At 44.2% G+C, this 11,239-nt stretch overlaps 1 protein-coding gene across 5 annotated transcripts in view; it reads right to left on the bottom strand.

Moving 5' to 3' along the window:
• Positions 1–1,127: 1,127 nt before the first annotated feature.
• Positions 1,128–11,239, bottom strand: part of slc8a1b (solute carrier family 8 member 1b) — a 107,030-nt gene continuing 96,918 nt past the window's right edge. For all 5 annotated transcript variants that reach the window (XM_059520216.1, XM_059520217.1, XM_059520218.1 and 2 more), the window contains exon 7: positions 1,128–5,049. In XM_059520216.1, coding sequence (XP_059376199.1) covers positions 4,673–5,049 — 377 coding nt within the window. In that variant the 3' untranslated portion in view covers positions 1,128–4,672. The remainder of the gene's footprint in view (positions 5,050–11,239) is intronic.

The following is an 11,239-nucleotide window of genomic DNA, read 5'->3' as shown; positions in this document are numbered from 1 at the left end:
TCAAGCATTACAGCATGGGTTTCTATTGAAATGATTAAATTTTGCATGCGAAAATCCGCTGAGGAAAATTTGGCCGTAAGGTTGTCAACCATAAGGGATTCAATAAAAAAATAAATTATATAAAATACTGAGCACCTTTAGATAGTGTAGTTAATTAATATTTGTTAGTAACTACTAAGTGTTCAGTTGCCCAAAAATTTTAATTCTGTCAATAATTATCCTCATGTTACTCTAAACCCAAAAGACCTTCATCTTCGGAACACAAATTAAGATATTTTTGTTGGAATATGAGAGCTCTCTGACCCCGACCCTTACATGAGGGTGAGTAATTACTGACTGAATTTATATTTTTGGGCAATCTACCCCTTTAAATTATGCAGCGTTGCAGTTGCAAAGAAGTTTCCACAAAACCATTAAAGATGACACCTTCTGTCTGCTGGACATCAGTAACGTATGTGTGTGTGTGCTTATTCAGAACCACAATCATAAAAAGAGACACACTGCAGCCACTTGGCTCTAAACAGGATATTCCAAACTTTATTTCCTGATTAGAGGTGTACTAGGGGAGCAATCACAGTTAGGTGGACGTCCATTTTATTAGATTGAGTGCAACACAAAAATAAATCAAAACAAAAACGAAAAAAAAAATCTCATATTTACTTATTCCAATTGAAATTAAAACAACCTAACAATCAAAACAAATCTGTGTGAAATAAAGCGAAAATTGCAAGAGAGAAAGAAGAGATAGAGAGAGAGAGAGGAGGAAAATAGTCAGCTTTACTAAGCCCATGACAGAGGACTGTGTAAGACACACTATGCCACAAGGCCACACACTCTTGCATTAACATGACTCTTAGCATTAGCTTACAGCGATCAAACACACACAATGATTTGAGCCCCTCGGTCTGTACAAGACAGATATGATAATAAAACTTACAGCCTTCATTTAGACCAGCTATTACATTACATACAATACATTCAATCCTGCTTTGGCATGGGAGCTTTCTGCCATGTTGTTTACACTGCAAAAAACTGCATTTTGTCTTGTTTTCCTGAATAAATATTATCTTCTTAACATAACATTTTTACCCTCTGGTTTTTAAGCATAAACCTCATGAAACAACAACAAAAAATAATTATTTTAGATTTCTTACTGGAAAACAAGACAAATTACTAGTTAAGAACAATATTCTCTGCAGTATAAGTGGTTTTGCAAACCTTTATACATGCTATAAATTTATACATTATAAATAAGTGATATGTAGACATTTACACACATATACGCACTGTTCAGGAATACCAGGAACATCGTTACACATATACACTGCGATTGTTTACAACATACAGCCTACATAATTTCACTGGACATATTAATGCAAGATGTTAGTGAGGCCTTGGATTAGAGAGAGAGAATGAGAGTGAAATAGAGAGGGGGAGGAGGAGGAAATAATATTATCAAAGATTAGTATTAAACCCCTGAAAGACTAGAGTCCATCTGAGCAGTGAGGAAGAGAGAGGAGATTTAGGAATGTAAGACATACACAAGGCAAACCCTGACAATTCACACACATTCTCCTAATGTTTTACAGACATTTTCCAGATGGTTCACTGATTTTTGCAAGATAGTTTACAGACTTGGAGCAGATAAATAATGGACTATATGTTCCCTTAATTCTTACAAATATCACAGATTGCTCCAGACCGACCAAACAAACACACACAGACTCGCACACACACACACACACACACACACACACATTTACACACGCTCACACTGCTCAGCGAAGAAACTAGAACAAAACAAGCTCTATGCAACAATCAATTCAAAAGGCAATATTTGTCATTCTGAAGTCTCAAATAAATACGTTGTATTCTCTCTTTGATAACGGCAGAGCTGTGACTCTGCCTTCATTCTCCTGTACAGTATATACATACATGCCTGAACGCTTCGGTGATGAAATATTTCATATTGTTAAATAATATAACCATTGGGCCTCGATATATTGCTTCCTTCGTTTGTACATGTGCTCCTGTACTAAATGACAGATACTGCCTTTTTAATATACATGTGCAAGTAAAAAAAAAACAAAAAAACTAAACCAAACATTTAAATGAAATTTATGGACAGGAAAATCAAACGAACAAGCAAACAAAACAAAAATCTGAATATCTAAACAGCTTTCAAACTTCTGTCAACTACATTAATGAAGGGGATTCTGCGTACTATATACAGACAGGTTAGCATCCATGCACTGTCAACACGAAGCACATTAACATTCCAAATATGGACATGGCAAACAAGGGGGCGGGGTAAAGGGAGGGGCTAGGTTCCACAGGGGGGCGGTTCCAATGCAGCCACACCCTGATTTACAGACCACAGAGCACAGACGCACAATTGCTGACCCCTGCTCTGCCAAAGCAAATACATATACAGTATAAACCGTAGAGACCATGTACAGTTTGAACACCCCGTACAGAGAGGCGCACCTGCGGTCGGGTGGTGTGACGGCTAGAGAGCAGCACGTACAGCAAGAGTCTGTGAAAGTTTTCTCGGCAGAACTTGGTATGGCTGTAATTCACATGATTTCACCAACTTCACTCCAACTTCACCTGTTTGTTTGTTGGTTAAATAGATATTAGGCTTCAGGAAAAAGTCTTTTATTGATGTTTTTTTTTTTACTTTCTTTGTTTGTAGTGTCTTTCTTGTGGATCTTAGAATTAGCAAGCAACAGCGGACCATCTTCATCAGGGACTGAAGGTCATCATCAAAGGCTTCTTACAGAAATGCCCTGAAGCTGGTACAGTATAGTTTCCCTTCATTCAAAATGTAAAACATAATAAAACAAGCAGAACAAGAAAGAAAGAATAAACAGCTTTTTCTTCTCTTTCTAAATCAAGCTTCTGAAACTACAAACCCCAACACAGAATCCCTTTAAAAACTCTTCCGTTACAAGAAAAGGTGTTCAGATGCAGTAAAAGAGCTGTAGGCTGGATCCCTTCAGTACAAACACCTATAACAAACGTCACCAAGGCCTCTTTATCCTTGCAAGGACATTTTTGGTGTGGGTAAAAAAAGGTACGATTGGAAATACAAAACCCACTTCAAGGGCTGTGTGGCACACTGCAGTTCTCCCTTAGAAAGATTTTTCCTTTGGCAAATTTGGCGCAAACTGCACAATAGATGAAGTTCAAAATATCAACGTCAGATCTACTGTGCTCAGTCCAGAAACACGATTTTATATATTTACTGACCCACTAAGACTGAAAATCGACCTTGGGAAAGTAGAGTGAAAAATCCTGGAATTGCATTTTTAAAAACAGAGCTAATTTTTTTTTTCTTCAGTTAGTTTGTGTTAATCCATGCTAACCTAAAGATGTTAAGAGTCAAATTCAGATTAGTTCTACAATGTCTGCTTTTAAAATCGACCTACGTCTAAAATTGTGACTACTCTATGAGATTTACCTTACATCTCCGTATGCAGCGAATCTACAAAGTACAAAGAAGCAATCTCAGCAGGGTTGGAGGGAAAGCGTGCCCTCGTAAACTCCACATAGATGAGTGACTGACTGTACCTGTATGAGCAAGTCAATCAAGCAAAAGACTACCTATTTTACATGCTTGCAAATTGTGTGTCTGAGAACTAATCGCTGAAAGAATGGCCACTGGTTTTGCGTAATTCTCATAATGTGTGTCCGTAAATGTATGCGCGTATGTTTGGACGGAAAGTAACAGTCGTAATTGTAAACTCTCGATGTGATGTTGGCAAAAGCATGTCACATGCTGGATTATCTTCACTACGCTGACCTCACACAGGGTCCATCGATTGCATAATTTAATAATCAAATCAGTAACAAACCGCAGTGTGTTTGTATCAGAAAACTGAGCTCTTTCGATAGCACTTTAGGATCTTTGAGAGTGTCAGATCAAGGCTTTTAAATCAAAGTCTTGCACTAGTGCACCTCTGGTCTCTAAAGCTTCAGCGCTGGGAGATATTAGAACTGGCATACTGCACTCTCTTTATTGTTATTCTCTTTCTGAACTGGAATGAACTGCACCAGTGCAAGAGCGGGATAAAAACTGGCCTTCACAGGAACTACAAGCTGCTCTTGAGAATAACAAAAGCTGTTTAGGACCACTCCGATTACATCATCTGTAAACACAAAGTAGTGTGTCTGAAAAAATCACCCAAGCAAAATTACAGTACCGCTCGGTCCCAGTTAAGACAACAGACCTATAACACACAGCCACATTACCTAGAGTTCCATGGCACTATGAAGGGAGCTTACAGATTCCACAGTCCCACGTGGCTTTTATACTGGTTCAGGTTAAAAAAGCACAACTACAGTAGTTAAAGGTAACAATAGTAGCTTTTATAGTCTAGATTTGATGTTTGAACATTGTGGTCAAACCCCGTCCAATCAGATGCAGTCACACAACAAACAGAGGAAGATGAGGATGAAGGAATGGCATATTGAGAGAACAGAAGAACGGGCCGATGGTCTGCAGAAAACAATTATCCTCGTGAACCCGGAATCGAGTCCGCCGCTGTTGCCTTCCTCTGCAGTCTTTAGTCTTTGCAAATTTTTCCACAGAATGCATGATGGTGTGTGTCATTGTGTGAAGGTGTGTAGTTCTGTGTGTATATGCGTGTATGAGTGCGTGTATGTGTGTTTAGAAGCCCTTGATGTGGCAGTAAGCCTCCAGAGAGGAGAACAGGATATAGAGGAGCCAGAGGCTGATGAAAAGCATGGTGGTCAGCCCTTTTGCAGTCCGTGGACCCCCCAGCTCACCACCGATGTCAGGCCGGCGACGGTACATGAGCACCGCCACGCAGATAAAGGCGAAAATGGTGAAGAGGGTGACAGAAAAGGCCAGGTTACCCGGTTCCACCTTGAATTCGTGACCCTTTGAGTTATGGTAGATGGCGGCAATGGACCAGGCCACTCCGATGCCCAAGAAGACATTCACGGCGTTGCTGCCCGTCACGTTTCCAATGGACGCATCGGCGTACTGATCCTGTATCGCTGCCACTTTACTGGCGAAGGTGTCTGAGAGGAAAATGAGGAAGAGAAAAAAAGAGAGGTATTAGTAGAGTAAATTTTTTTTATCATGATAATAAATAAAAATAATAACGTAGTATTATAATTGTTAAATAAATGATCAAATAAATAAGAAAGTAATAAGAAAAAAGGACTAAGCGCATACTGAGCAAGTTTATATTGTCTATTGTGACAGGTTTATACATACAGGTGTATAGTAACATTATACTTGTAAAATAAATAATCTAATAAACAAAATATTGCAAAATTAAGAATTTTTATGTTTATGCAAAAAAGCATAAATGCAAAATTTTGTGAGTCTTATGCTTAAAACAGGAAAGAAAGATGAAAACAAGTAATTGAAAGTATAAATTTAACATTCAATAATTAAAATGAGTAATTAAAAGAGTTTTACTTCAAGTACTTCTTGCTTGTCTAAATATATTTAGATCTTTCTTCAGAAAACGAAACAAAAATAATAGTTGAGATTTTTTTTCTCGCAGTGCACACGCAAGTATACATGTATGTACACACTGTACTCATCTTCTGTCTCTTGCTCATCTCTCCTTTTTTGGTGAGGATATAATTTTGTTATAACAGCCTGGTTAACCTCTGATTTGAGTTGAAATCAGAGGGCTGTCTGCTGTTTAAACAGTGTGGTTTCTCTTGATCAGAGACAGCTGCATGCTAACAGGGTGATCTATTGCAGACAGCTGAGAAACCATGAGGATGCTGATTGTGCGTTCTGTCTGGAAAGGCCTCTAAATAATCCTAGATGCACATACACTCCCTTACTAACTCTTTCTTCCTCTCTGTCTCATTTAATCTTCCTCTCTCTCTTTCGTTATGCTAATATAGTCCATGACACATTATCCTGCCAAAGTGCACTGGATATGTTGATATTATTCTTTGCAGCCTGTGGTCACAAAGAGCCATTATCTTCATTTAAAGGTCTTGCTATCCTGCGGATTAACACTTCAATATTCACACATTCGTATTTACATATTTGTGTTCCTGCAGTGCATCTCTATTGAAAATATATCCCCAAAAATTTGATCACTAAACATTACATCCAACAAATAAACAAACAACAACAAAAAAGATGATAAAATATATATTATATATACTAGATTTAAAGCCATTTTAGATTCCCCAAAAATATTAAGCAGCACATGTTCAACATTGATAATAATAAGAACTGTTTCTTAACATCAAATCAGTATTTCTGAAGGATCATGTGACACCTGTATCCTTGAGTAAGAATATTTTTAATTGTGAAAAAGCATTTATTTTAAAAACATAATAATATTTCACAATTCTTGTTTAAACTATGTTTTTGATCAAATAAGTACAGCTTCAGTGAGCAGAAGAAACTAAAAATCAAAATGTGTTTAATATGCATATTATTATACATAATGTCACCAAGTGCTTTTTAGTTCCCTTTCGAAGGGAACTCTACACTACGTCAGAATGACGCTTTGGGGAACGCCTCAGGCGTGACAGGTGTCTGAAATCACTATCAAATCACGGCAATCATAATGACCGGCGACAGCCCGTGAATCATTAACGTGAATGATTAACGTGCGACCTGCAAGTATAAAAGGGAGCCTTGCAAACATGACAAACATCTTTTCGTCTTCAGGGACTGTCTGTTTGATATCGCTGGAAAAGTCGGCAAAGAAAATGAAACGCACGGAGAAGGCTGAAAGCTTCAGGAAGTGTGCGGATCCGTGCCCAAGGTATTTGACGCCGGGTGATTCACACGAACTGTGCGTTCTCTGTCTGGGCAAAGAGCATGCACAGGCGGCTCTTGAGGGAGCTGTCTGTGCAAACTGTGAGCGTTTTGCTTTGAAAACGCTCCGCTCTCGTCTAGCCTTCTTCTCGAGTGAGGAGGGCTCACCATCTGTACCTCGTGGCTCAGGTCCCGCTCGCGCTGAGGCAGAGCGGCGACTCGCGTCATGGGGTTCCCAAAGGGATCTCGCCGATCGTCTTGAGAGGGGTGTTAACCTCTCAGATGATTCGGCGGATGACGAGGGTGAGTTGCAGGTGGATGACGAAGAGGATTTTTCTCCTACTGTTCCTGCAACAGATGCTCTTCAGGACGGGCAGGTGATGGATGAGGAGGAGGTCATTCAGGTGGACCCTGAACCTTCTCAGCCACCCTGCCCCGTGTATGCTGAGCTGCTGGATGTAATGGAACGCGCCACTGACAGGTTGCAACTGCCATGGCGGCGCGTTAGGGGAGAAGTTGTTCGTGGCAGGCTGGACGATAGATTTCTCCCCGGCCATAGACCACCAGCTCAGGCGAGCCTTCCATTTCTTCCTGATCTCCATACTGAGATCGAGAGGGCATGGAAGAACCAATACTCTGCTCGGATCCACCGACATCAGCGGGCTAGTTTCGCTGATGTTGAGGGGATCGGCGAGTATGGGTATGTGTCGATGCCGCCCATTGACGAGACGTTTGCGAACCATCTCGTGTCTGGGCGGGCGTCGACACTGAGTGCTCCAGCCCTGCCATCCAAACCGCTCAAGACCACAGCGCGTTTGAATGGCAGAGCATACACGGCAGCGGGTCAGGCCGGTGCTGCCCTGCACACTATGGCGGTGTTGCAGGCGTACCAGGCCGACCTGCTGGGGGATCTCGACCAGGGGGCAGGGCTGTCCCCTGAGGCGGTGGCTGAGCTGCGCCGCACCACAGATCTTGCTCTCCGGGCCACTAAACAGACTGCCGCTTCGATCGGTCGATCGATGGCGGCAATGGTGGCCACGGAGAGGCATCTGTGGTTGAACCTGACTGGCATCGGGGAGAAAGAGAAGGCCTTTCTCCTTGATGCACCGGTTTCGCCCTCTGAACTTTTTGGCACCTCCGTGGAGGCGGTGGTTGGAAATTTCAGGGAGGCAAAGGCGCGCTCAGCGGCGTTTAAGACCTGTATACCACTGAGATCCGGATCCGAGCCCAGACAGGCGGGAGAGCCTGGTCCTTCACGACCTGAGGGCCGTAGACAGGGCCAGAGAGCTAGTGTCGCCTCTCGTGCACCCCCTCCATGTAGGAGCAGGTCACAGAGGAGGCGTGACTCCCGCAGGAAAAAGAAGGATCTGAGGGAGGTGATCCAGTACAAACGATCACAGCGTTAGTGATGGATCATCTCCTGGAGGGCTGTTACTATCCTAGCCCTCTCCTCTTTTTCCCGACTCCCCAGGCGTTTCTTACACCAGGCCTGGGGCTGGGTCTAGGATGAGAACAGGGTTCTGATGGCCCGCCTCGGCTTGGTTGGTGAGAGCGCCTCTTTCAGGCATGTAAAGTGATGGCCCCCAGGTTCATAGAGAACTCTCTGGCGAGTCTTCACTCTGCACGCCGCAGGTGAACTGGTTGGTTTTTAATATAATTTCTGTGTGTATACTAACACTGATTTGTATTTCTCTACAGACCTTGTTCCCTGTATAGACCTAGGGAGTCATTCTTAGAGGAGCAATGAGGTAAGGTATTGGAACTTCAGGGCCCTGAAGCCCCCCCCCAACTTGTGGCTAGAACGATTTAGGGAGAAGCTCAAAAAAAAAGATTTGACTCCCGTGTGAGTAGGTGATGGCCTTCCTGTCATGACATTTTTATGCGTGGTGGGCCACCACTCATTTCTATGTTAGCCTTAGGGCTTTAAGCCGCCTAGGGGTAGAGTAGTTGGTCTTCCTAAAAAAAAAAACTTTTTTACTTTAGGTTTAGACTGACGCTGGCGCTTCAGATAGATCTTATGTCCTACCTTTCGGTTTGTGACATTGGTATCCTGAGTACTTCGCTCCCCTGGCAGTAGGTTGAGTGTTTCAGAGCCTCTCAATCAAGTAAGCTGTGGCTCCTCCGAGCCCTCAGGTAGATCTATGCTTGTAGGTCGGCCCTAACCCGGGCCGCCTCTGTAGCTGGCCTAGGCTATGTTTGGGATGTTGGAGGCGTTTTGCTAAGTATAGCTGCCGCATTTTATTATGTGTAGGCTTCCTCCCCGAGATTTCAGCCTCCTCCCTTAAATGGGAGTTGTTGGCCAAAGCCCGCCCCTTTCACTGCATTCAGGGGTGATAGAGTAATGCAGGGTGGTAGTTGAGGTATGATCCTTCAGGCGGGTCAGGCTGTCTTTCGCTCTGCGATGTGATAGTTTGCCAGACCCTGCCGAACAGAGCTACTTGTTTTTAGGCCTCTAGAGCTGGCTCCACTCAGCCCGTTGAGCTGAACCGCTCGGACGATGGGTGAAAGTTGGTTGGCTTGCAAGCAAGCTCCGCTCCCCCAGGCTGGGCACAGGACAAATCCCTGTCACCCTTTGGAGCCACTTGCAGGCCCGCTCCCTGTCTAACATTTCAGGGGCATATGGTGTTACTCCCCCGCTAACGCAGGGTAGTTTTGAGTAATCCATTCTCAGCTCTGTATTATCTACCTCACACCATGATGGCTCCGGTTGAGCAGGGAGTTCTAACTACATTTCATTCCGGTATTTGAACTCCGCTCCCTTGAAGCCAGAGCATTGCCATGAGCTGATGCCCTTGCATTTAGTAGGTAGGCCCTTAAAATGGGGCCTCCACTAGGCAGAGTGGCGTATGTTGTACTCCCCTGCTATGAGGGTATTGCTTTTTGCTGAGTACACTGCCTTTGGCAATGTGATTAGGTACCAGGATGCTGTAAGCGCTGTAGTAACAGTTTTTCTGCCTTGAAGGCTGCACAGTTAGGTATTAGGTCCCAGCAGGCCTCCTTGACTGGGTAACCCCTAAGATAGGGCTCCTAGGCCAGCTCACCTTTGGTGGTTGGCCCTGGTAGTTTGGGCAGAAGACTCACTACCGAGTAGTAGGTCTTAACAGGCCTCCTCGGAGGTGGGTCACAACATTGTGGAGCATACACTAGGTCAAAACTTTAGGAAAGTTTTTTATTAGTATGGTTCCAGCAGTGTTCATTAAAGTAGCAGAAAGACTCGCTATCAGCTAGTAGGCTCGACCGGGCCTCCCTGTTAGGCGAGTCCCCAGCAGCAGTACACATCCAGCTGATTAGACCGTTTCAGGAAGTAGGCCTCTTCAGGCCTCCCTGAAGATGGGCTCCCACATTTTTTGTGGAGATCAGGTAGTAGGCTTTACTAGGCCTCCCTGAGGGCTGAATCCCTCATACTGTGGTACTAAGTGGCCCTGGGGTTGAACTATCAGGTAGTAGGCCTCATAAGGCCTCCCTGAAGGCAAAGCCCCATAGACAGTCAACTGGACTGCCAGTCTGGCCCACTGTCAGCTGTGGTTTTCAGGTAGTAGGCCTCTCCAGGCCTCCCTGAAAGTAAGCTCCTTCATGTCATGGTTCTCTGGTAGTAGGCCTCACCAGGCCTCCCTGGAGTTGAGTTCCAACATACTTTGAGTTTCCACTTAATGTGGGTTTTCTGGTAATGGGTAGTAGGCCTCTCTAGGCCTCTCTGTAAGCGAACTCCTATGTACTGTGGTAGGCTTCACTAGGCCTCCCTTAAGTTGAGCTCCCAGGTTTTGTTGTTGTCATGTAGTAGGCCTCTCCAGGCCTCTCTGTAAGTGAACTCCCATGCGCTGTGGTTATCAGGTAGTAGGCCTCACTAGGCCTCCCTGAAGTTGAGCTCCCACATACTGTGGTTATCATGTAGTAGGCCTCTCCAGGCCTCCTTGGAAGGTTAGCTCCCACTTACTGTGTGTTCCACTGAGCATGGTTTTTCAGGTAGTAGGCCTCTCCAGGCCTCTCTGAAAGTGAGCTCTCACGTTTTATGGTTATCAGATAGTAGGCTGCACCAGGCCTCTCTGATGGTGAGCTCCCACATACTGTGGTTGTCAGGTAGTAGGCCTCTCCAGGTCTCCCTGAGTAGTTTCACAGTGGTGCTGGGTTTTGTAAGCTAGTGGCCGCTTACTTTCAGTTTAGCAGACCTTATCAGGCAGCTACCAAAGGTGAGCTTGCGCCCTGGCTCGACTCAAGTTTTTATTCTCTGCTACGGGTTCCCTCCTGGAACCTCTTTACCTTGCTACAGCCTGGTTGCCTACCAGGTAGATCTAATGCTCCCCTCACTGAGGGTCAGTATGAGTATGTGGTCTCCTGAGTCTGATCAGTCGGTCGTAGGCCTCTCATGAGGCCTCCCAGTTAGATCAGTCCTTAGGCCCTCACAGGCCTCCTTAGTGTTTTGAAACACAAACACTGGGTTGATCCGTGGATCGAGTAGAGAAACTCCCC

The sequence above is a fragment of the Carassius carassius genome, chromosome 32 (assembly GCF_963082965.1).
Source record: "Carassius carassius chromosome 32, fCarCar2.1, whole genome shotgun sequence".
Taxonomy (NCBI): Eukaryota; Metazoa; Chordata; class Actinopteri; order Cypriniformes; family Cyprinidae; genus Carassius; species Carassius carassius.
This window is presented reverse-complemented; position numbering and strand designations above follow the sequence as displayed.